Source organism: Erinaceus europaeus, chromosome 23 (assembly GCF_950295315.1).
Source record: "Erinaceus europaeus chromosome 23, mEriEur2.1, whole genome shotgun sequence".
In the NCBI taxonomy this organism is placed as follows: Eukaryota; Metazoa; Chordata; class Mammalia; order Eulipotyphla; family Erinaceidae; genus Erinaceus; species Erinaceus europaeus.
The window spans coordinates 9142157-9169534 of NC_080184.1; the positions used below are offsets into that span (position 1 = coordinate 9142157).

At 40.6% G+C, this 27378-nt stretch overlaps 1 protein-coding gene across 1 annotated transcript; it reads right to left on the bottom strand.

The window, feature by feature from the left end:
- Window positions 1-5102: 5102 nt before the first annotated feature.
- LOC103127017 (vomeronasal type-2 receptor 116-like) lies at window positions 5103-27322 on the bottom strand. Its single transcript, XM_016194713.2, has 8 exons — window positions 27192-27322; window positions 25328-25388; window positions 22732-22796; window positions 21707-21998; window positions 16852-17658; window positions 11141-11365; window positions 8534-8654; window positions 5103-6025 (listed from the first exon to the last, which is right to left on the bottom strand). The coding sequence occupies exons 1-8, from the start codon at window positions 27320-27322 to the stop codon at window positions 5103-5105; spliced, it is 2625 nt and encodes an 874-aa protein (XP_016050199.2).
- Window positions 27323-27378: the final 56 nt, after the last annotated feature.

The following is a 27378-nucleotide window of genomic DNA, read 5'->3' on the forward strand; positions in this document are numbered from 1 at the left end:
CCGCCCGACCCCCTCAAACAGGGTTCTTAACACTGGCTTAACCTGCTGCGCTACCACCCAACTCCGAGTCACTGAGCCATATTGTGTGGCAACCTTGTTTTTCTAGGCCTTAGCACACTTGGTAAGCCATTCCTCCCCACACCTGCAGGGAAAACTTAACGAGTGGTGAAGTAGTGCTGCAGGTTTCTCTGTCTACCTGTCTCTCCGTTCCCTCTCAATTTTTCTCGGTCTCTATCCAAAACAAATAAAGTACAAAGAAAAGATTTTGTAAATTATACATTGTCTAAATTTTTTGTCACTTCATGTTTCAAAGATGGACTCTTAAAATGGTTAACTATGGATAAGAATTAAGTGGCCCGAGATGTGAAGCAGTGGACTCTGAAACATAAAGTCTCAAGTTTGAGTCCCGTGATCATATGTGTCAGAGTGATGCCCTAGTTCTCTCGCCCTCTCTCAATAAAAAATGAATCTTCGGGGAGTCGGGCTGTAGCGCCCCGGGTTAAGTGCAGGTGGCGTAAAGCACAAGGACCGGCATAAGGATCCGGGTTCGAACCCCGGCTCCCCACCTGCAGGGGAGTCGCTTCACAGGCGGTGAAGCAGGTCTGCAGGTGTCTGTCTTTCTCTCCTCCTCTCTGTCTTCCCCTCCTCTCTCCATTTCTCTCTGTCCTATCCAACAACGACAACAACAATAATAACTACAACAATAAAACAACAAGGGTAACAAAAGGGAATAAATAAATAAAATAAATATTAAAAAAAATTTAAAAAAATGAATCTTCGTTATTTTTTTATCTTTATTTATTGGGTAAAGAAAGACAGAAATCAAGAGGGGAAAGGGGAAAACAGAGGAAGAGAGACACCTGCAAACCAGTTTTTGTGAAGCTTTCCCCCACAAATGGGAAACAGCAGCTTGAACCTGGGTCTTTGCACACGGTGATAATGTGCACCAGGTACACCACCACTCAGCCCCCAAAATGAATCTTTATTAACACTTAAGTTTTGGGAGTTAGAAAGGTAGATCAATAGAGTGCAGGTTTGATCCCTGGCATCATCAAAGGTTCTTTCTCCCTCTCTCGACACAGGCCTTTCATTAATAATACAATGCTTGGAACCCAGGTTAAAGTCCCTGCTCCCCACCTGCAGGGATGAAGCTTCATAAGATGTGTGAAGCAGTACTGTAGGGATCTTCTGTCTTCCTTATATCCCTTTCCATTCTCGGTTTATCTCTATCAAAATATAAATATTTTAAAAAACATTTGTAATTACGTGGATATTATTTTTGAGAAGTAAAATGATGCTGTCGGTGTTAGAAAAAAATGGTTACTTCTCATAAAATTAAATAATTGACATGAAATTTCACTCCTAGGTTTGCTCTCTGTTTGTTAGATCATGTAAGTGTTTGCCATGCTGTCTCTCTCTGCCCAGACCATCATGTAAGTAGTAGTTTGGCTTTTTTCTCTTCTCTTCTCTCTCATTCTGTGTGTCTTACTCTCTCATGTTCTAACATGTGAATGTTCCGAATTTTCCCAAATAAAGTTTAAAGTAGCTGGAGAGAGAGAGAGAGAGAAAAAAAAAAGGAAATTTCACTCCTCGGTGTATGCATCATGGAATTTTAAAAAGTATTTTGATTTATTATTGAATAGAGAGAGAAATGGAGAAGGGAGGAGAAGATGGGGAGAGAGGCAGAGAGACATCTGCAGCCTTGCTTCACCACTTATTTCCCCCTGCAGGTGGGGACCAGGGGCTTGAATCTGGGTCCTTGTGCACCGTAATGTGTGTGCTTAACCAGGTGTGATAATGCCTGGCCCCTGCATAATGCCATTTAGAGTACATATTCAAACACATACATAGCTGTTCACAGAAATTTGTGCACAGGGGCTGGGCGGTGGTGCATCTGACAGCACACAGGTTACCCCGGCTTGAGCCCCCAGTCCCTACCTGCAGGGGGAAAGCTTCATGAGTGGTGAAGCAGGACTGCAGGCTTCTCTCTGTCTCGCTCCCTTTCGATCACTCCCTTCCTTCTAAATTTCTTACTGCCTCTATTCAATAAATAAATAAAGATGTTCAAGTGCACATGGCGAGAAGTGCAAGGACCAGAATAAGGATCCCAGTTTGAGCCCCCGACTCCCCACCTGCATGGGGGTCGCCTCACAAGCGGTGAAGCAGGTCTACAAGTGTCTATCTTTCTCTCCCCCTCTCTGTCTTCCCCATTTCTCTCAGTTTCTCTCTGTCCTATCCAACAACAACAATCGCTATAACAACAATAACAATAACAGCAACCAGGGCAACACAAATAGGAAAAATGGCCTCTAGGAGCAGTGGATTCCTAGTGCAAGCACCAAATCCCAGCGATAACCCTGGAGGCAACAAACAAACAAACAAAAACAACCTACTAATAATCAAGTCACCTGAAGCCGAGATGGGTGAAGGAAGAGAGAAAATTTATTATACGTGGGCCAAAAGTTCAGCTCCATTTGAGAATTTCCGGGCCCTGAATTAAGTATAGTTTCAGTTTATATATACCTTTTCTACAAACACACAAGTAGGCAGGGTTACAGAAGCTGACATGGCTTGTAGTTATTGTAAACAATCAGGCAGGAAATATAAAGGAACACATGGCAATTAGCTATAGACATAATTAGGCACATTCCATAAAACATTTCTTTGACTTTCATCTTTTCTTTTTAAAGGTATTTTTTTGCCTCTTCATATTTTACTGTTTTTTAATTTATATTTATTTTCCCTTTTGTTGCCCTTGTTTTTTTATTGTTGTTGTAGTTATTATTGTTGGTGTTATTGATGTCGTCGTTGTTAGACAGGACAGAGAGAAAATGGGAAAGACAGAGGGGAGAGAAAGATAGACACCTGCAGACCTGCCTCACCGCTTGTGAAGCGAATCCCCTGCAGGTGGGGAGCCGGGCGGGCTTGAATCGGGATCCTTATGCGGTCCTTTCGCTTTGTGCCATGTGCGCTTAACCTGCTGCGCTACCTCCAGACTCCCGACTTTCATCTTTTTCAAAAAAATTTTAATATTTATTTTCCCTTTTGTTGCCCTTGTTGTTTTTTATTGTTGTAGTTATTATTGTTGTTGTTGTTATTGATGCTATTGTTGTTGGATAGGACAGAGAAATGGAGAGAGGAGGGCAAGACAGAGAGGGAGAGAGAAAGACAGCTGCAGACCTGCTTCACTGCTTGTGAAGCGACTCACCTGCAGGTGAGGAGCCAGGGGCTCGAACTGGGATCCTTACAGTGGTCCTTGCGCTTCGCGACACCTGTGCTTAACCTGCTGCGCTACCTCCAGACTCCGGACTTTCATCTTTACTTACCCACTGTCCACTCAAGAAAGCTCAGCTTGACCGTCACCTCTCTACTTTGTTATCACTTGCTCACCCAGTGAAGGCCAGCCTGCATCACTGTACTAACCACCTGCACCACTTCAGACCTTGGCACATACTTGGTTCTTCTACACATTCTTAATTTAACCCTTCATTATATTTTCAATTCTTCTGTCCTGTGTTGAGGCCTTCTTATAAATGCATCACAATCATATGCCATCATATACACACCTATACACACTTATACCTTAAGCATATCCAGGAGCTAAAATGTGGAAATTCCTTCTCAAACTTTAGAATTTTAGGATATTATTTAAATTCTGGTACTGGCAAAAGAAAAGGTCACACAAAACTAAAATCACAAAGCAATAGACAGCCGAAGATACGGAATACTGATTCTTTTTTATTGCCACTAGGGCTATCACTGAGGTTTGGTGCCTGCATAATGAATCCATCACTGTCGGTGGCTATATTGTCTTTTTCTTTTTTCTTTATATGACAGAACAGAGATAAACTGAAAGGAGAGGGGAGGTAGAGAAGGAGACAGGTATTCCTATAAGATTTGCTTCTAGCTTCATAGTTCTGAATCTTCTCCCCCCTGTAGGTGGGGAGCAGAGGGCTCAAACTAGGTCCTTGTGTTTAAATTAGCTGTGTGCTTAACCAAGGTCCTTATGCTTAATCTAGGTGTGTGTTTAACCACTAGCCATTGACCACCCTGTGCCCCAGCACATGAGATTTTGAAAGACTTGTTTTCATTCAGAAAATCTTACTTTATGGTGCAGATAGCATTTCAAGACTACAGTGATGGTTTATAAATAATTTGTGAGCTGAAGATTGTATGCTTAGATTACATATGCAATTATTAAATCCAGGGAGAAATCTAAATATACATTGAGAAAAACATCAAAGACCTGCTCTATCATACACGGAGTCCAAATGCTGCTGTTTAAGGTGTTCTCATGAGTACCAGGAATTAAGCCAAGGGTCTCACGAATGATAAGATTTATGTGCATTTTATGTGTTGAACCTTTTTCCAGTCCCACCCATGAAAATATATTTTAAAGCAAGCATTAAAACAAAAACTCCTGAGTCATAAGAAAATGTAAGGCAATGCATAATTTAGATATTTGGTCAAATATGAATATCCATAATGTCTGTCAGCTGATAATTAGAACACAGAAGTTATTTTGAAACCAACAGTTTCAGAAGTGTGATGAACCTGAGATAGTACAAGTGTTCATGAACCTATATGGTTAACTGATGTTAATTCCACACAATGACTCAATTTGAAACAGAGGAGGATACTACTGGGAAATTCACAAGGTAGTTTCATTTACATAGTAACACTGAAGTTAAAATCAGGGGGTCAGGCGGTAGAGTGGCGGGTTAAGCTCACATGGCACAAAGCGCAAGTACCTGCTTAAGGATCCCAGTTCGAGCCTCCGGTTCCCCACCTGTAGGGGGTTCACTTCATGGGCGGTGAAGCAGGTCTGCAAGTGTCTATCTTTCTCTCCTCCCCTCTGTCTCCCCTCCTCTCTCCATTTCTCTCTGTCCAATCCAACAACAACAACAGCAGCAATGACCACAATAATAATAACAACAACAAGGGCAACAAAATGGGAAAAATGGCCTCCAGAAGCAGTGGATTCATAGTGCAGGCACCAAGCCTGAGCAATAACCCTGGAGGCAAAAAAAAAAAAAAAGTTAAAGTCAGATTGATTCATTTGTTCAAATTCTTTAAAATGTGACAGGTATATGGAGTAAAACTTAAGAACATGCATTTCTCCTGTGGCCTGTCTTATTCAGTAAACTTTTTGAAAAGTTCTTATCACAACTTATCAAAATAATGTAACATTTGGGGGCAAAGATACACACTAGGAGACCAGCACTGGAAGCCAAGATGGAGAAGATCTCCAAGGCCACCATGAGCTTGCCCTGGGCACTGTGGTAGACAGGCAGAAAGGTGACCCAGACGCTGCAGAACACCAGCATGCTGAAGGTCAAGAACTTGGCTTCATTGAAGGCATCAGGCAGGTTGCGGACAAGGTAGGACAAGGAGAAGCTGACCAGGGCCAAGGAACCCAGGTAGCCCAGCACACAGTAGAAGGCAGCGACTGAGCCCTTGTCACACACAATGAGCAGGTGCCTGGGCTCAGAGCGTGTGTCTACATCAATGAAGGGGGGAGACAGTCCCAGCCAGATGCCACAGATAATTACTTGGACAAAAGTGCAGATGGGAATGACATAGTTAGAAGCCCCTGATGCCAACAGCCACCTCATGGTTCTTCCTGGTTTCACAGATTTAAATGCCAATAGCACAGTAATGGTTTTTGCCAACACAGTGGAAATAGCCACAGTAAACACAAGTCCAAATGTGATTTGTTGGAAGATGCAAATGATTGTGTTTGGACGACCAATGAAGAGAAAGGAGCAGAGGAAGCAGAGGAGGAGGGAGATGAGCAGGATGTAACTGAGAGTCCGGTTATTGGCCTTGACTATGGGGGTGTCTTGGTTCTTCACAAAAACCCATAAAATGGCAATTGTGATGATGGAGAAGCATAAAGCTGTGCAGGCCAGAGCCATCCCCAAGGAATCTTCAAAGTCCAAATAGGTCACCAACTTGGGGAGGCAGTAGGTTTGATTTTGGTTTGGATATTCTTGGTCTGAACATTGGGTACACGTCTGTGCATCTGGAGAAATAAGCAAAGTCACACTGATGTTACAGAACATTCTTTAAAACCTTCATAGGGGATTCGACTTCCGGAGGCGGAGCTACGAGCAGCAGATCACTTTCCTCTCCTCTCCTCTCCTCTCCCGGACCAACTAGGAATACCAAAGGAGACCACCCGGGACAGAAACAAGACAGGACTAGAATGACCACAGGAACCCAGTAAATCACCTGTGAGTACAAACACATGTGGCTGGTGACAGAGAGGAGAGAGGAGCCTAAGGAGAGATTAAGTGACTGCTAACAGTTCAGTAGTTTATCAGTTGAGACACCACCTCCAGTCTGCTCCACCAACAAGGGGACAGCTTATAGGAGGAGAGGACTCCCCAGAGACTCACCAAGTGCAACTCTGAGTCTCCATTGCTACTACCCTCAAAACCTTCATGGGGAGTCAGGTGTTAGCACAGCGGGTTAAGCACAGGTGGCACTAAGCACAAGGACCTGCATAAGGATCCCGGTTTGAGCCCTGCATAAGGATCCCGGTTCGAGCCCCTGGTCCCCCACCTGCAGGGGAGTCACCTCACAGGTGGTGAAGCAGGTCTGCAGATGTCTATCTTTCTCTCCCCCTCTCTGTTTTCCCCTCCTCTCTCCATTTCTCTCTGTCCTATCCAACAACAATGACATCAATAACTACAACAATAAAACAAGGGCAACAAAAAGGAAATAAATAAATAAATATTAAGAAAAATCCTTTTTTAAAAAAGAGTGATGATGTTGGGGCTGGGTGGTAGTGAACTGGGTTAAGTGTACATAGTATGAAGTACAAGGACCGGCTCAAGGATCCCAGTTGGAGCCCCTGGCTTTCTACCTACAAGGAGTGGGGAGGTCACTTCACAGGTAGTGAAGCAGGTCTCCAGGTGTCTATCTTTCTCTTCCCTTCTCTGTCTTCCCTTCCTCTCTTAATTTCTCTCTGTCCTATCCAACAATAGTAGCAGCAACAATAACAATGGAAAAAAGATGGCCTCCAGGAGCAGTGGTTTCTTAGTGCAGGTCCCAAGCCACCCTTGAGGCAATAAAGAAAAAAAAGAAGGAAGGAAGGAAAGAAAGAGTAAATAACATGCATATATTACTTGTATGATAGAGGAAAACATCACTCACTGGGAAACTATGTGTGGATGAACTTCTGCCCAACTGTGGGACCTCACAAAATTCAGCTATGTTAAAACAGGACATGGAATTTTAGATCTTATAATACACATTGTAGAGAATAGTGTACTCAGGTATGAGTGGGAAAAAAATCACCTCTACTGGGAGTCGGGTGGTAGCGCAGCGGGTTAAGCGCACGTGGCTCAAAGTGCAAGGACACAGTCAATGCATACAGGTTAAAACTTTTACCAGCAAGCATCCTGACAGCATATTTAGAGGTGTGGCACAGGGTGGAAACCAGGAGGGAAGAGTAAAGAAATTACCCATTACGGGAGTCGGGCGGTAGCCCAGCCGTTAAGCGCACGTGGCACAAAACTCAAGGACCGGCGTAAGGATCCTGGTTCGAGCCCCCAGCTCCCCACCTTCAGGGGAGTCACTACACAGGTGGTGAAGCAGGTCTGCAGGTGTCTGTCTTTCTCTCCCCCTCTCTGTCTTCCCCTCCTCTCTCCATTTCTCTCTGTCCTATCCAACAACCACAGCAACAATAATAACTACAACAATAAAACAACAAGGGCAACAAAAGGGAATAAATAAATAAATATTTTAAAAACACCTTTGCAAAAAAGAGCTCATCCAAATGAGTTCTTTTCACTAATAAAACAACAAAATTAAGGCAGACGTTAACATGGTAAACTAATGAGTCAAAGGATGAATGGAACTAGGCAGTGCTGCACCTGGTTGACTGTACATGTCTTTTTAAAAATTAATTAATTATATATTTATTTCCTTTTGTTTCCCTTATTGTTTTATTGTTGTAGTTATTATTGTTGTTATTATCGATGTGACTGTACATGTTACAGTGCACAAGCACCTGGGTTCAAGCCCTTGTCTCCAATTGCAGGAGGAAGCTTCATGATTAGTGAAATAGTGCTATATGTGTGTGTCTCTCTCTTTTTCTTTTTTTTTAAAGGATTTATTTATTTATTAATGAGAAAGATAGGAGGAGAGAGAAAGAACCAGACATCACTCTGTTACATGTGCTGCCAGAGATTGAACTTGGAACCTCATACTTGAAAATCCAATGCTTTATCCACTGCGTCACCTCCTGGACCACTGTGTCTAAAACAAAGAATTAATGGTGGTCTGGGAGATGGTGCACTGGATAAAGCCTTGAACTCTCAAGCATGAGGTCCTGAGTTCAATCCCTGGCAGCACATGTATCAGAGTGATATCTGGCTCTTTCTCTCCCTCCTCCTATCTTTCTCATAAATAAAGAAATATCTTTAAAAAAAAAAGAATGGAGAACAGTGATGAACTAGAATATAATTGCCAATGTCTAGCTTTCACTTTGAAATTGAGTACAAAGGATTAGCCATAGTCATACCTTTCTGATGTGAAATCTCTCCCTTTGGACAGAAGACACATCTAAAGCAACAGATATCTTTTTCATTTGCAACTTTCTTGAATCCTGGACCACAGCTCTGGGTACAAACTGATTGTGGAGGCTGAAGTAGAAAATAAAACTTTTGTCATCATTTCACACATTTCTGAAGTTATAGATGGTTTTCCCACCATAGTATGTGAGAACTTCTTTTTGTGTTGAAGTAAATATAGTTATTTTGAGTGGCATACAGTTCAGGACTGTGAATTATACACATTTTGTTGTGAACCTGACCTGCAGAAAATTTTCATCTTGTAAAAGTGAAATTCTCCCCATCTGCAGGGGAGTCGTTTCACAAGTGGTGAAGCAGGTCTGCAGGTGTCTATCTTTCTCTCCCCCTCTCTGTCTTCCCTTCCACTCTCCATTTCTCTCTGTCCTATCCAACAGCGATGACAACAACAGCAGTAATAACTACAACAATAAAAAACCAAAGGCAACAAAAGGGAAAATAAATATAAAAATTAATAAATAAATATAAAAATAAATAAAAAAGTGAAATTCTTAGTAGCCATCTTAAAGAATGTCAGAATATCTCAGTGTGATTTTGATTTCCACCACTATGCTAATTAATGATATTGAACATTTTGTTGCTAAAACCATTCACACATCATTGTTAGAAAGAAAGGGCCTACCATGCACAAGGACCCAGGTTCAAGCCCCTGGACCCCACATACAGGGGGAAAGCTTTGTGAGTGGTGAAGCAGTGTTGCAGGTGTCTCTCTTGTCTCGCCCTTAGATTTCTGGCTGTCTCTATCCAATAAATAATGATAATTTGAAAATAATTTTTAAAAGAACAGCAAAAATATCTATTTGAACTCTGACATATGTAAAACATAACTGATTTTGATTTTTCTTTCACTGAGGATCTTTCATCTGCTCTTGATAGCAGCTTATTATTTTTATGATTTGGAAATGCTAGCTGCTATTTTAGAGGTCACTTATTCCTCCCCCGTTGTTTTCTTTGATACATACATTTATTTATTTTAATTTTTATTAGTGGATTAGTATTGATCTACAAAATTCTTTTAATTTTATTATATTTATTCCCTTTTGTTGCCCTTGTTGTTTTATTGTTGTAGTTATTATTACTATTGTTATCGTTGTTGGATAGGACAGAGAGAAATGGAGAGAGGAGGGGAAGATAGAGAGAAGGAAAGAAAGACAGACACCTGCAGACCTGCTTCACCGCTTGTGAAGCGACTCCCTGCATGTGGGGAACTGGGGGCTCGAACCGGGATCCTTACGCTGGCCCTTGCATTTCCCGCCACGGGCGCTTAACCCGCTTTGCTACCGCCCAACTCCCTGAATTCACCTTTTTAACCTCATCTTGGAAGGCAATTGAAGAAAGCATGTTAAGCAAGATAAGCCAGAAAGAGAAGGATTAATATGAGATGATCTAACTCATGGATAGAATTTGAGAAATAAGAACAGAAGAAGAAATACATTGTTACCATGTTAGGGGAAGACCTAGGCTGAGTGGTTTGCAGAAAACTGAGAAATCGGCATTGGCACTGGACCTTGGTTTCACCTCCTTATGTTGCTATAGCCCCGCCCCCTTTTTTGCCAGTCTCTTTATTTACTTTGCAGCCTATGCACCTAGGTCTCTGATCTGTTCTACCACACAAAACAACAGACACTTACAAATACCTAAAATGTAAAGTCTGGGCTAAAGTTCCAAGAACAGGCTAGAACATGCTCTGGGTCAAAGTCCAGATAATAGCCTTAACTTCCACTTGTAACCTTGTCTCAAGATCATGTTTTGGTGGCTCAAAGTCCGTATTACACTGGGTGCTTTCTACATTCAATACTTTTGACACTTCACACTTAATATATGTTGTTATGCAGTACACATCTCACTACAGATGTCCAAACTACAGATTATCTGAGCCTACATGATGAAAGACTGCTAAAAACAAACACAACACTTGCTTGCTCCACCAATGTTGGTTTCATTTGCTTTCTTCCAGCTAGAGCTCTCACTTCCCCAAGCCCCCCTTCAGCCAGTAACGGTTGACACTTGACAGTAGGACAAAGCTAGCATGTTACATTGTGTGATTTTAGTGATGGATCAGAAGATTTTACACTTAAGCTAATGTGTGATTTTTATTGATTCAGATATTTATATCTTTATTTATTATTGGATAAAGACAGAAATTGAGAAAGGAGGGGGTGACAAGAGAGGGAGAGAGACAGAGATACACTGCTTTACCATGCATGAAGTTTTCCCCTCTTTAGGTGAGTAAACTTGTGCCCTTGCACACTGTATTGTGTGTGCTTGACAAGGTGCACTATTTTTTTTTTTAAATCTTACTTACTTATTTATTTATTTATTCCTTTTTTGTTGCCCTTGTTGTTTTATTGTTGCAGTTATTATTATTGTCTATCTTCGTTGTTGGATAGGACAGAGAGAAATGGAGAGAGGAGGGGAAGACTGATAGGGGAGAGATAGACACCTGCAGACCTGCTTCACCGACCAGGTGCACTATTACCTGGTACCTCTTTTTAGATATCTATATAATATGTATACATGGTGATGAAATGATATAGTACCTCTTCCAATTCAACAGGCCAATTTATTATCTCTTCATTGATGACCAAGTTTTTATTTTGACCATTGGAGACAAATTCTCCTACTTTAACCAGGAGACCATGAGCTGCAGGAAATGGCGAAATGTTCAAGACATCATACTTTTTTTCAGTGTTTCTTTTGTCATCCAAGTATATGTGGTCTCCCATGTTGTTAGTGAATTCGACACTTCTCAGAAAGGGGTGAAGCTACAGAGGAAAGTGTGCAAAGGATGAGTGTATTCAAGTTAGAAATGGAAGTCTCATACCCATCACAATATCCCTTCCCAATTCTACAGTCTCAGCTTTTCTTTGTTCAACTCTTAGGGTCCCAGTGAAGGGATTTGTTATCTAGCTATAAAATCAGTCTAGCAACTAATGAATGAAGTTATGGCATTTCTTAGATATGGGTTTTTGCACACTTACCAATTAAATCAGGCCAGGCTATTTGGCAACCAATCCTTATACAATAGATGATCCAGACAACTAATATCCAGATATTTTACGATCCAGTCAGTTAATTCCCAGCATGTATGATTTGAGAAGGCTGCATTCATCATGAGTATTCTCATATGCAAAAAATGGGAACTGGTACTGTGCATTGGACTCTCAGCATGAGGTGCTGACTTTGCTCCTTGGCATCACGTGTACCAGAGTGATGACTGATTTTCTTTCTCTTTCTCCTGCTATCTCTCTCAAAATAAAGAAATAAAATATTAGTAATAAACAAAGATATGAGTGGTCTGGGAGGTGGTGCAGTGGATAAAGCATTGGACTCTTTTTTCAAAAAAAATTATTTTCCCTTTTGTTGCCCGTTTTTTATTGTTATAGTTATTATTGATGTCGTTGTTGTTGGGTAGGACAGAGAGAAATGGAGGAGGGGAAGACAGAGAAGGGGAGAGAAAGACAGACACCTGTAGACCTGCTTCACCACCAGTGAAGCGACACCCATGTAGGTAGAGAGCAAGGGGCTTGAACCGGGACCCTTACACGGGTCCCTGTGTGCTTAAACCACTGCACTACCACCTGACTCCCAAGCATTGGACTCAAGCATGAGTCCATCAATCCCCGGCAGCACATGTACCAGAGTGATGTCTGGTTCCTTCTCTCTCTCCTCCTTCCTCATTAATAAATAAATAAAATCTTTAAAAAAAAAGATGTGATAAAATTACTTAAATGAGTTGGGCGGTAGCGCAGCAGGTTAAGCACACGTGGCGAAAAGGGTAAGGACCAGCATAAGAATCCCGGTTCCATTGTTCAACAATTTGTCTGGCTTTGTATGTTAACTCTCTTTTCAGCCACCAGGTTCCAGATGCCAGCAGGATGCCGACCAGACTTCCCTGGACAGACGACCCCACCAGTGTGTCCTGGAGCTCCGCTTCCCCAGAGACCCACCCTACTAGGGAAAGAGAGAGGCAGACTGGGAGTGTGGACCGACCAGTCAACGGCCATGTTCAGCCGGGAAGCAATTACAGAAGCCAGACCTTCCATCTTCTGCAACCCACAATGACCTTGGGTCCATACTCCCAGAGGGATGAAGAATAGGAAAGCTATCAGGGGAGGGGATGGGATATAGAGATCTGGTGGTGGGAATTGTGTGGAGTTGTACCCCTCTTATCCTACGGTTTTGTTAATGTCTCCTTTAAAAAAAAAAAAAAAGAATCCCGGTTCAAGCCCCAGGCTCCCCACCTGCAGGGGAGTGGCTTCACAGGCGGTGAAGCAGGTCTGCAGGTGTCTGTCTTTCTCTCCCCCTCTCTGTCTTCTCCTTTCTCCATTTCTCCCTATCTTATCCAACAATGATGACATCAATAACAACAATAATAATAACTACAACAACAATAAAAAATTAACATTAAAATATGTAAAGTACTTATCAAACTTCCAAAAATAGTAGTAAAAATAACCATCAAGTTGCATACACTACCATGACACCATCCTCATTTCCCTGGGCAGACTACCTGACCAATGTGTCCTGAAACATCACCTCCCCAGAGCCCTACCCCACTAGGGAAAGACATAAACAGACTGGTGGTATGGATTGACCTGCCAACATCCATGCCCAGCTAAGAAGCAATTATAGAAGCCAGACCTCCCACTTTCTGCACTCCATAAAGATATTTGGTCCAGATGGATAAAGAATAGGGAAGCATTCAATGGAGGGGATCGGATACAGAACTCTGGTGGTAGGAGTTATATGGAATTGTACCCCTATTATCCTACAGTTTGTTAATCATTGTTAAACCACTAATAAAAACTAAAATTAAAAAAATAAATCCAACTTAGGATAGAATAGAGTAGAAGTTTAAAAGAATAGAGATTTGATCCATTTTTTAGTATTTTACATTTTTATTTATATTTTAGTTTTTTTTTTTTTAGCTCTGGCATATGGTGGTGCAGGGGATTGAACCTTGATCCATTTTTTTCTTTTTTAATTTAATTTAATTTATTTAAATTTTGGCTAGCATGAACTCTTGTCTTTATTATTATTTATTTATTTATTCCCTTTTTGTTGCCCTTGTTTTATTGTTGTTGTTATTGATGTCATTGTTGCTGTATAGGACAGAGAAAAATGGAGAGAGGAGGGGAAGACAGAGAGGGGGTGAGAAAGACAGACATCTGCAGACCTGCTTCACCGCTTGTGAAGCCACTCCCCTGCAGATGGTGGGGGGGGGGGCTTGAACCAGGATCCTTACACTGGTTCTTGTGCTTTGTGTGGCGCCACGTGAGCTTAACCAGCTGCCTTACCACCTGACTCCTTGTCTTTGTTTTATATATATATTTTACTTATTTACTAATGAGAAAGATAGGAGAAGAGAGAGAAGGAACCAGACATCACTCTGGTACATGTGCAGCAGGGGATTGAACTCAGGACCTCATGCTTAAGAGTCCAGTGCTTTATGCACTGCACCACCTCCCAGACCACAATTAATTTTATTTTAACTAAAGCACTGCTCAGCTCTGGTTTATGATGGTGCGGGGGATTGAACCTGGGACTTCAGAGCCCCCGGCATGAGAGTCTCTTTGCATAACCATTATGCTATCTACCCCACCCAATCCATTTTCTTTATTTTTATTTTTATTTTATTTTATTTTTTTATTGTTGTTGTAGTTATTGTGGTTGTTGGATAGGACAGAGAAATGGAGAGAGGAGGGGAAGACAGAGGGGGAGATAAAGACACCTGCTGACCGGCTTCACCACCTGTGAAGCAACCCCACTGCAGGTGGGGAGCTGGGGGCTCACCGGGATCCTTACTCCTGCCCTTGCGCTTTGCAGCCACCTGTGTTTAACCCACTGCACTAACGCCTGGCCCTCCCCCATCCATTTTCTTTATATATATATTGTGACATGTGTTGGCTAGGTTCCTTTCCTTCTCTCTCACTTTCTTTCTTTTTTTTTTTTTTTTTCTGTATTGTCACCAGGGATATTATTGGGCTCAGTGCTTGTGCTACAAATCTCCCAGTCCTGGTGACCATTTTTTATTTACTTACATGTGCTAGGACAAAGAAAAACTTAGGTGAAGGGAAAACTAAGAGAGAGAGAGAGACATCTATAGCAATATTCACCACTTGTGAAACTTCATTATTACAACTGGAGTTTGGACTCAGGTCCTAGCTCCAGTCTGGCCATCTCTTATAGCTTTTGTTCAGACTTTTAGAACATTTCTATTACTTTTAAAAATACACCCAGTTAAGAGTGGCAAGTAACTGAACTGGTTACTGTGTCTTCTTTGCCAGGCGTGTGACCCAGGATTAAATCCAGGCCCTGCAACATTGGAGGAAGCTTCAAAGCTGTGATACCTTTTCCTCTCTGTGTTGTTTGAATGTATCTGTTTCCCACTATCTGATTTAAAAAAAAAATCAGCTGGCATTAGGGAAAACCCTACAATGGCGATAAAGTAAACTACAAATTCAAAAAGCAGATAAATATTTATCACTTAACATCATTGAAATGTTCATGGAAACTGAGTTTAAGCAAAGTTATGTATAATAAGAAAATATTCTTTTAAAGTATTTATTTATTTATTTATTTATTCCCTTTTGTTGCCCTGGTTTTATTGGTGTAGTTATTATTGTTGTTATTGACGTTGTTGTTTTTGCATAGGACAGAGAGAAATGAAGAGAGGAGGGGAAGACAGAGAGGGGGAGAGAAAGAGACACCTGCAGACCTGCTTCACCGCCTGTGAAGTGAACCCTCTGCAGGTGGGGAGCCGAGGGCTTGAACCGGGATCCTTACTCCGGTCCTTGTGCTTTGTGACACCTGCACTTAGCCCGCTGCACTAACGCCGACTCCCAATTAGAAAATATTCTATAATAATGTTATTTTGATCAGTTACTCAGCATTATTTTGAATAGTTATTTATTTATTATTGGATAGAGAAAGAGAGAAACTGAGAGGGAAGGGGGAGACAGAGAGGGAGAGAGAGAGAGATAGACAGCTGCAGCCCTGCTTCACCACTTCTGAAGCTTTCCGCCTGCAGGTGGGGACCAGAGGCTTGAACCTGGATCTTTGGTGTGCACTATAAGGTGTGTACTTAACCAGGTGCACCACCGCCTGGCCCCCTCAGCATTATTTTTCACATCACTGTGAAGAAAAGTGGCATTGAACCAAACATTGTCATGTAAAGACATAAATATTCTGAAATTGAAATGTTGCTGGAGATAGTTTTCTAAGTAGATATTCTTGAATTAAACACAAATGACATGCAATACAAATGAATTCTCCATTCATTTTGACTGATGATATTGCTATACTTATTATGCCATATTTCAACAGAAAATCCTCATGTGTACTGTTTTTCTTTTCTTTATTAGTGATTTAATAATGATTAACAAGATGGTAAGATAACAGGAATACAATTCCCTACAGTTCCCACCACCAGAGTTCTGTTATCTTATTCCCTTCCAATGAAGTTTCCCTATTTAAAAAATATTTATTCATTTATTCCCTTTTGTTGCCCTTGCTGTTTTATTGTTGTAGTTATTATTGTTGTTGTTATTGATGTTGTCATTGTTGGATAGGACAGAGAGAAGTGGAGAGAGGAGGGGAAGACAGACAGGAGGAGAGAAAGAGAGACACCTGCAGACATGCTTCACCATCTGTAAAGCGACTCCCCTGAGGTGGGGAGCCGGGAGCTTGAACCCAGATCCTTGTGCCACTCCTTGCACTTTGCACCACGTGCACTTAACCCACTGCACTAACGCCGGACTCCCTCCTATTCTTTTTTTTTTAATTTTTAAAATTTATTTTCCCTTTTGTTGCCCTTGTTTTTTATTATTGTTGTAGTTATTATAGTTATTGATGTCATCATTGTTAGATAGGACAGAGAGAAATGGAGAGAGGAGGGGAAGACAGAGAGGAGGAGAGAAAGATAGACACCTGCAGACCTGCTTCACCTCTTGTAAAGCGACTCCCCTGCCTCAGGTGGGGAGCCAGGGGCTCAAACTAGGATCCTTAGGTCTTTGCACTTTGCACTGTGCTACCACCTGACTCCCAAAGCTTCCCTATTCTTTATCCCTCTGGGAGCATGAACCAAAATTCTTTTAGGGGTGCAGAAGGTAGAAGGACTCATTTATGTAAATGCTTCTTCACTAAATGTAAACATTTACAGGTCAATTTGTACCTACAACCTGTTTCTATCTTTCTCTAGTGTGTCCTGATTTTCAACACAGCACAGATGCTTCATCTAGATATTTACCTGCCAGGAGAGGAACATTGGTCGCTTTGCTTCACTTGTCAGTTCTATTTCTATTTTTGCCAGGAACATCTCATGGAGGGCTTGGACAACAACATATACAGCATTGTAGATAATATAGCTGGATTCAGACATGGTCATCAGGTCGATAGTCCCCGGTATAAACTCTAATGTAGAATTTGGTGGACAGACTTTGAGATTCCCACACGGTGAGCCAGCAAATGAACAATTAAACATGTCAAGCCACAGCTGAATGATATAAAAGTCTTCTGGGTATTTGGAAGGGTTAAATGTCCTCACAAAGTCTTCAAAGCCAGGCAGTTCTCTCTTCGTGGGTGAAAATGAGAGACTTCCATGGAAAAGATCCATTATATTCTTCATCTTATACAAGTCAATATATGCCTCTGTAGCTATGATCCACATCTTACTTGAAAGTCCACAGGTTTTTGCCAAGATGTGTATCCCCATAAAAATGTCAGCATCACCATATACTATAGTGACATTTACTTTTGAAATAGCTTGACAGTCTATTGTCTGTATAAATATATTTGCATTTCTTATCCAGGAGTTCGATAGCATTATTGTAAAGACTAGACAGATATCTTTCTTCAACATCAGTGCTTTCAATGCCAAGAAGAATTTCTTACTTCTTATCCCTTCCGAGGCAATGAACCCCACCCAAGTCCAGTCAAAATGCTGTAATAACCAGACCATTCCAGGGACCAGGAAGTTGTCTTTAGTAGTCATTTGGTAGACTGATGGGAAGTGATCTTTATCATTCAGTAAAGAATCAAATGGACCATATATGACCTAAATTATAAATACAAATGTTTTAATTTCCACTATGGCTGGTAAAGTTTATGTAGTCTTTTAGGGAAGAAGGACATGAACAAACATTTTACATAAGAGGAGATACAAGTGTCATAAAGTAACTCACTTGAATAATGTGCTGTTTCTCATGTGCAAGACCTGGGTTTAAAACCAGCTCCTATCACTTTGAATATTAGGTACTACGGTTTCTTTGCCTTTTTCTGCCTTTCTCTCTCTTTCTTTTTAAATATATATAAATGTTTATTTATTATTGGATAAAGACAGAGAGAAACTGAGGAGAGAGAGCAAAGAGGCAGAGAGACATTTGCAGCACCGTTTCATCACTTGTGAAGCTTTCCCTCTGCAGGTGGGGACCAGGGGCTTGAACTTGGGTCTTTGCGTACTATGATGTGTGCACTTAACCAGGTGCAACACTGGCTGGCCCTACTGTCTCTCTTATTTCTTTCTTTCTTTTTAATTTTTATTTATGTATTTATTTATTTTTCCCCTCAAGGGTTATTGCTGGGGCTCAGTGCCTGCACTATGAATCCACTGCTCCTGGAGGCCATTTTCCCCATTTTTGTTGCTTTTGTTGTTATTGCTGCTGCTGCTGTTGTTGTTTTTGTTGGATAATACAGAGAAATTGAGAGAGGAGGGGAAGACAGAAAAGGAGGTAGAAAGACATTTGCAGACCTGCCTCACCGCTTGTGAAGTGACCCGCCAGCAGGTGGGGATCCTTGTATTGGTCATTAAGTTTGGCACTATGTGCGCTTACCCCACTGCACTACCGCCCAACTCCCCATCTCACTATTTCTATCTGACAAAGTAGTTATGGAACAGTGAAACCATAACAAAACAAAAGTTATAAGTACAATATATTTTGAAGTGTAAATATGATGACTGTGCATAAGCACAAGGACCGGCATAAGGATCCCGGTTCGAGCCCCCAGCTCCCCACCTGCAGGGGGGTCGCTTCACAAGTGGTGAAGCAGGTCTGCAGGTGTCTATCTTCCTCTCCCCCTCTCTGTCTTCCCCTTATCTCTCCATTTCTGTCCTATCCAACAAGACAAAACAACAATAATAACTACAACAATAAAACAACAAGGGCAACAAAAGGGAATCAATAAATATTTTTAAAAATGATGACTGTGGATATTACACAAAAATCTGAAGGTAAATTTACAGGGTTTAATCATGCGTCACATAGAGTGAGAATATTGAGGAGGTAAATTTGACTACTAGCATGGTGGACACTAAGAAAGGCCAAGCATAAATCTGAGAGTCTTTGAGTAGTTAGAAAGAATTAGAGGAGGATCCTGGTATTGTCACATTTGGGAGTCTGCACATGTTACAATGTGCAAGGACCTTGGTTCAAACTCTTGGTCCCTGCCTTCAGGAGGAAGCTTCACAAGCAGTGAATCAGTGCTGCTGCTGCTGCTCTCTCTCCTTTCTCTCTTTTCTTTTTTCATCACTCTATCTACTTTCTACCTTCCCAATTTCTCTGCCTCTATCCAAAATGAAATGAAATAAAAACATTTCCCTATTACAACTATGCCCCTTAGAATCTTGTAAGTGAGTTAACGATATTTACATACTTTCCCCATATTTGGGAGCTACCCTCTGCCCTGATCCAGCTTTCTAGTCCTATTCCCAACTCTGACACCATCTCCCCAGACAATAACTTCGGTCCACCTGCATGACAGTTGTTGGGATCAAGCAAAAATTAGTAAAGTTATGGGCCCCTTGGAAAATACTTAAAATAGACCTACAAGCTTTTTCCAAAACAGAGACCCCAAATCTCACCTGCTATACTCTTGCATTTAGGTTCCTGATTATTAAACAATTTGTTCTGCTTTATATATTAGTGCCTTTTCAGCCACCAAGTTGCAGATGCTACCATGATGCCAACCTGACTTCCTTGGGCAGATGACCTAACCAATGTGTCCTGGAACCTTACCTTTTCACTGTCCTCCCACTAGGAAAAGATAGAGACAGGCTGGGGGTATGCACTGACCTTCTAATGCCCATGTCCAGTGGAGAAGCAATTACAGAAACCATACCTTCCACCTTCTGCACCCCATAATGATCCTGGGTCCATACTCCCAGACGGAGAAAGGATAGGGAAGCTTTCAGTGGAGGGCATGGGATATGGGACTCTGGTGGTGGAAATTGTGTGGAATTATCTTTTATCCTATATTATCTCTTATCTTTTATCCTAATTATCTCTTATTATATTATCTCTTATCTTTTATCCTAATTATCTCTTATCCTATAGTCTTGTCAATATTTTTATTTTATAAGTAAAATTAAAAAGATAAATAGAACAGGGAGTCGGGCAGGGTTAAGCGCATGTAGCACAAAGCACAAGGACCAGCATAAGGATCCTGGTTCAAGCCCCCGGCTCCTCACCCGCAGAGGGATCATTTCACAGGTGATAAAGCTGGTCTGCAGGTGTCTGTCTTTCTCTCCCCCTCTCTGTCTTCCCCTCCTCTCTCCATTTCTCCCTGTCCTATCCAACAATGACGACATCAATAACAACAATAATAACTACAACAACAATTAAAAAACAAGGGCAACAAAAGGGAAAATAAATAAATATAAAAACTTAAAAAAGATAAATAAAACATTTGAAAAATATTTAAAGAAAATATTTAGAAGGGACTGGGTGGAGGCACACCTGATTGAGCACACATGTTGCACATGTTACCTGGGTTCAAGTCCATGTTTCTACACGAGCAGGGGGAAAACTTTCGTGAGTGCAGGTCTGCAGGCCTCTCTCTCTCTCTCTCTCTCTCTCTCTCTTCCTTTCAATTTCTAGATGTCTCTAATCAATAAATAAAGATAACAGAACAATAAAAATGTTAAAAAGAAGAAATATTTAGAAGAACAAGAAGAAAACACACCAATCACCCTGCCCAAAATGGGGAGACATTTTCATATGCAAGCAGCCAGAAAGGACTACAAAGATTTTCAATATCATAAAAATATTTTTATTGATTCAACATCATATAAATTAGATCTAACAGAACTTTGCTGGTAGGCGCAGTGTGTTTAGCCTTGTAATCATATAATTTTATGAGTCTTATTTTTGTCTTTCTCCTCTATCTTCCCTTCCCCTCTCAATCTCTCTCTGTCCTAGCCCGCCCCCCAAAAAAATTAAAAATGGCCACAGGAGCAGTGGATTCATAGTGCAGGTACCAAGCCCTAGCAATAAACCTGGAGGCAAAAATTCAATATTAATATTAATCTGAGATAGTCTCAGTTGTTGTATTCACAAAGCCCTAGACTTTTTAAAAAGTATTTATTTATTCCCTTTTGTTGCTCTTGTTTTATTGTGTCATCGTTGTTGGATAGGACAGAGAGAATTGGATCCTCTCTAGGAGGGGAAGACAGAGAGAGAGAAAGAAAGACAGATACCCGCAGACCTGCTTCACCTCCTGTGAAGCGACTCTCCTGCAGGGGGCACCGGGATCCTTATGCTGGTCCTTGTTCTTTGCACCACCTGCGCTTAACCCGCTGCACTAACACCCAACTCCCAAAGCCCTAGATTTAATCCCAGGTACTCCCTGGGGCAGAACTGACCAGTGTTCTGTTTTCTCTGTCTTACATAATTTACTAAAAAAAGTATAGATCATCCTCAGAGAACTTTTACAATTTCTTGAGGAAATTTCTCTTATCCATGTTCACAAGTTCACTTTGATAAAAAATAAAGAAATCGTGAGTCGGGCGGTAGCGCAGTGGGTTTAGCGCAGGTGGTGCTAAGCACAAGGACCGGTGGAAGGATCCCAGTTCGAGCCCCCGGCTCCCCACCTGCACGGGAGTCGCTTCACAAGCAGTGAAGCAGGTCTACAGGTGTCTTTCTCTCCCCCTCTCTGTCTTCCCCTCCTCCCTCCATTTCTCTGTCCTATCCAGCAACAATGATATCAATAATAAGTACAACAATAAAACAAGAAAGGTAACAAAAGGGAATAAATAAATATTAAAAAAAAAAAGGAAATCTATGGGGAAATATTAAATGTTCTCTCTGGAGATGGTGCACTTCTCTTACCTGTGGGGTTTTGTAGAGTTCCAGAAGTGGTCCAATGTCTGTGAAAAATTCAATCCTGGTTCCTGCAATAATGGCAACAGATTTTTTCTGTTTCTGGCAATGATAATTAGGGACAGCTTGTTTCCCTCCTGAGAACCAAAACAAGATGTTCTCTAAGGTTTTGTGATGTAAATGAAGGGCATTGTAGATATTGAAACCAAGTGTCAAATTGGGGAGCAGGTGAGTGTTCTTGTTGATCTCCTCAATGGCAAAGAGAAAGGCCAGAACATATGGGTAATTACTCCAGTCCCACCTAAGTAGAGGACACAGTATTAGAGACATTGATCAAGACATTGAACTCGGGGATATGTTTTAAGCTGCCATTTAAAATGTACTACACATCTTACTTGTTTTAAATTTTAAGAGCCACAAACCAGATAAGCGTATTCCTGTGTGAATACAGCTTAGGATAATTAGTTACACATAGCATTATTTCTTTTTTTATGACTTATTCTTAACAGTTGTTGTGATCTCACTTTATTAATCTTGCTTAGTTGTCTTAAGAAATTGAGGGTTGTTATCCTGGAGGTGGCACAGTGGACAAAGCATTGGACTCCTGAGCATGAGGTCCTGAGTTCAATCCCCAGCAGCAATGTACCAGAGTGTTGTCTGGTTCATTCTCTTTCTCCTCCTATCTTTCTCATTAATAAATGAATAAAATATTTTTAAAAAGAAATTGAGGGTGATTAACATTACAAACTGAAGTAAATATTTAATTATCTTGCTGACTATTGTGATTATTATCTGATAGAATTTCCATAACACCTCTGAGAGGTTAGTAGTGAACTGGGAGTTAATCTGGAGAATTATTCTAAAGATTTCACAAAATGGGGGCCAGGTGGTAGCACAGTGGGTTAAGCATATGTGGTGCGAAGTGTAAGGACAGGCATAAGGATCATGATTCAAGCCCCAGCTCACCACCTGCAGGGGGGTTGCTTCACAAGAGAGCAGTCTGAAGAATATTCAAATGCTACAAATGGACATACCATGTGATCTGGAAATTCTCCTCGGAATATGGCCAAAGGAAACAGACACAACCATCTAAAGAGTTCTATGTAACCAATGGCCGTAGCAGCACAAATTGTAATAGCCCAAACTTAGAAGAAATCCAGGTGTTCGACAACAGATGAGTGGCTAAAAAAGTTGTATTGTGGGATAGGGAGATAGCACAATGATTATGCAAAAATGTCTTTAAAGTAGAGGTTCCAATGTTTAATGTTTGATTCCTAGCACCACTATAAATCAGATCTGAATAGTACTCTGATAAAAGTAAATAAATACAAATAAAAAGAAATCTTGTGGGCTCTCTCTCTCTCCTCCCTTCTCTCCCTCCCTCTGTAATTCCCCTTACCCTCTTGATTTCTGAATGTTTCTGTCCAATAAGTAGAGATAATAAATGTTTTTAAAAAGTGAAAGCCTTATAGAATGAAAATTATGAGTCACTATTCAAGAAGATAAAAAAAATGATACAAAGAAGTGTAAAGATAGTCCAAGTTCATGGAATGAAAAAATTAACATAATCAAAATGACTATTCATCCCAGAGATTTATACAAATTTAATTCAGTCCCCACCGAGGTCCCACCACCATTTTTCTCCCATTTTGTTGTCCTTGTTACTATTGTTGCCATTGATGTTGTTGTTGGATAGGACAGAGAGAAATTGAGAGAGGAGGGGAGACAGAGCTGGGGAGAGAGAAACACCTGAAGACCTGCTTCACTGCTGCCACCTCTCCAGATTCAAAGGAGGTCTCGAAACTTTACATCAGGCTCAACCTGACGCTGTTGACTGGCTATGGAAGAAGGGCAAACACTAGAAGAAGAACTGCTTGCGAAGCGAATGCCCTGCAGGTGGGAAGGGGGTTCGAAATGGGATCCATATGCCTGTCCTTGCACTTGGTGCCACGTGGTCTTAACCCACTGCCTACCACTCAATCCCCCCCCCCCAAATTTCTCTTAAGAGAACAGAAATAAAAGCTAAAAGGGTTTATACAGAACCAGAAAATACCTAGAACTGTTAATACCATCTTGAGAAAAAAAGAGCAGAACTGAAGACATCATGCTTCCACATCTTAAACTATATTATAGGGCCATTGTTATAAGATACCATATATACTGGAAAAAAACAGACACATTCGTCAGTGGAATTGAAATGAGAGCCCAGAAATAAACCGTCATCTGCTGGGAGCCAAAACATTATCTAAGTCTCTCACATAACCGGTGAGCGGACATTCCGATCATTGGAACTGAGATTACCATCTAGCTGTTTGGAAAGTTGCTCACCCACCTCCCTGCCCCCACTACCTTAGCAGAACTTCCTCATGGTGTGTGCTTAAAATGCGGCTGTAAAATAAAATTTTCAGAGCTTGATCGGATCTCATGACTTGCTCTCATTCTTCGTGTCTCTTGTCCCCTCCATTCTCTCGTCCCCTACCCTAGGTTTCCGTTGATAACCCCGTAGGCCGGGGCAGTCATCACTATGGACAACAATGAAATACCACTTCACTCCTGGGAGAATGTCCCACATCAGAAAACATAATGACAATGAATGCTGGAGAGGTTGTGAGAGCAAAGGAACCCTTCTGCACTGTTGGTGGGAATGTAAATTGGTGACACCCCCTGTGGAGAGCAGTCTGGAGAACTCTCAGAAGGTTAGAAGTGGACCTAATTTATGGCCCAGCCATTTCTTTCATGGGGATATAGCCTAAGGAACAAAAAAACACCCATCTAAAAGGATCTATATATACCTATGTTCATAACAGCACAATTTTTAATAGCCCAAACCTGGAAGTAAGTAAGTAACCTAGGTGTTCAACAACATATGAGTGACTGAGTAAGTTGTAATACTACCCAGCTATTAAGAATGATGAATTCACCTCCTTCAGCTCATTGTGGATGGATAAAGTTTGAAGAAATCATGTTAAGTGACATAAGCCATAAAGTGAAGGATGAATATGGGATGATCTCATTTTTAGATAGAAATTGAGAAATAAGAACAGAAAGGGAAAAAAAAAAATCTTGGTCTGGGTTTTGTATATTGCACCAAAGTAAAAGACTCGGTGGGGGGTGGGGGTGGGAAATGTGCTTTCAGATCTTGGTGTGTGATGGTGGAGGAGGATCTAGGTTGGAGGTAGTAGTGTTTTGCAGAAAAATAAGAAACTTTACACTGTACCAATATCTGTATTTATCAACCAAAATTAAAACAAACATAAATGTTGAAACATATTCAAGTTATGCAAATTAAGAACACAAACTAGATGAAGGAATCTAGATTTGGCATGTTTTGTTCATATCATAATAATTAAAAATTCTGAATAGGCCACTTTAAAAAAAATGTATTCATGAGTTGGTGTATTGCACCAAAGTAAAAGACTCTGGGGCGGGTGAGGGGGAGAATATAGGTCCAAAAAGGATGACAGAGGACCTAGTGGGGGATATATTGTTATATGGAAAACTGGGAAATGTTATGCATGTTCAAAATACTGTATTTACTGTCAAATGTAAAACATTAATTCCCTAATAAAGAAATTAAAAAATTATTCATGAATTCAGTGAATATGTAGACACTTTAATAACAAGTTTTACTGGAGTGAAAACTGATGATCCAGTTTTAACATTCACATCAAATTTGGAAGAACTTAGAGCACTAGAGAAAAATAACAAATGTGGGCATTAATAGTCATTAAAGTATTGTTACAAAAATACACAATAATAATGGAAGAGAATTTTCATAAAGGTAAACAAATGGATTTATATAAGAGAACAATAAGTCCTCAAATATACCCATATGACTGTCATTTGACTAAAGTGCAGTATCTAGTGAACATAGAAAAGAAATATTTGAACAGTGTTCCCAATATACTGTGTACTGATATATACACATTTTTCCCCCACACCTATGGACATCTGATCTTTGATGACAGTGCCCAGACTATTAAATGGGGGAAAGGAGAGTCTCTTCAACAAATGGTGTTGGAAAATTGTGTTGAAACATGCAGAAAAACCACTATATTTCACCAAATACAAAAGTAAATTCCAAATGAATCAAGGACTGGAAACTATCAAAAACTTAGAGGAAAATATTGGCTAAAATCTTATCCACATAAATTTTAAATGCATCTTTAATGATACAAATCCAATTACAAAGAAGACTAAGGCAAGAATAAACCAATGGGGCTACATCAAATTGAAAAGCTTCTGCACAGCAAAAGAAACAACCACCCAAACAAAGAGACCCCTCACAGAATGGGAGAAAACCTTTACATGCCACATATCAGACAGAAGGCTAATAATCAAATATATAAAGAACTCACCAGACTCAGCAACAAGAAAACAAATGACCCCATCCAAAAATGGGACTAAGATATGAACAGAATATTAACCAAGGAAGAGATCCAAAAGACCAACAAACATAGGAGAAAATACTCCAAGTCATTGTCAGAGAAATGTAAATAAAGACAACTATGAGATATAACTTCACTACTGTGACAGTGCCATACATCAGAAAAAGTAGCGGCAACAAATGCAGGAGAAGTTTTGGGGACAAAGGAACCCTTTTGCACTACCGGTGGGAATGTAAATAGATCCAACCCATGTAAAGAGTAGTCTGAGAACTCTCAGAAGGCTAGAAGTGGACCTACTATATAACCCTGTAATTCCTATCTGGGGGCTATCCTAAGGAACCATACACACCCACCCAAAAAGATTTGTGTATACCTATGTTCATAGTAGTACAATTTGTAGTATCCAAGACCTGTAAGCAACCCATATGTCCAACAACAGATGAATGGCTGAGAAAGTTGTAGTCTCTATACACAATGGAATATTATTCAGCTATTAAAATGGTGATTTTACCTTCTTCACCCCATCTTGGATGGAACTTGAAGGAGTCATGTTAAGTGAGATAAGTCAGAAAGAGAAGGATGAATATAGAATGATCTCACTGATAGTAGAAGTTGAAAAACAAAAACAGAAGAGAAAACACTCAGCAGAACTTGGACTGGAGTTGTTGTATTGCACCAAAGTAAAAGATTTTAGGGCGAGAGGGAAATCTCAGGTCTTGGAACATGATGTAACCCATATTGGGGGTTGTATTGTTATGTGGCAAACTGAGAAATGTCATGCATGTATAAACTATTGTATTTTACTGTCAGCTGTAAACCATTAATCCCCCAATAAAGAAATAAAAAAGGAAACTTTTGACAATATATACATACACATTAAATCAATATTTATAATAAACTGTAGAAAAATGTGAAGAGCTACTGTATAGAAATTACCCTTTGGTATAGCACCATAAATCTATTCATAAAAGGAAAAAAGTTAAATTTCATAGAACTTTAGAACTTCTATATTGAAAGACATCACAAGAATGGGCAAGTGGCCATAAAGTCATAAAGTGAGTAAACACTTGCAAATCATATTTCACACATACACATGCATCACTTACTCCTCAGGTGACCTTCGTACTGGCTTGTGCAGAAAAGAAAATCTCTGCATATCTGTTTCTAATTGCAAGTAGTAGAGAGGGATAAATCCATCTAGTTGCAAGTCCCCATCACTGGAGACACTGGGCTTCATGAATAGAGGGCATTGAGAAATATCCACATTGCATAGGACAGATACAGTTTGAAGGA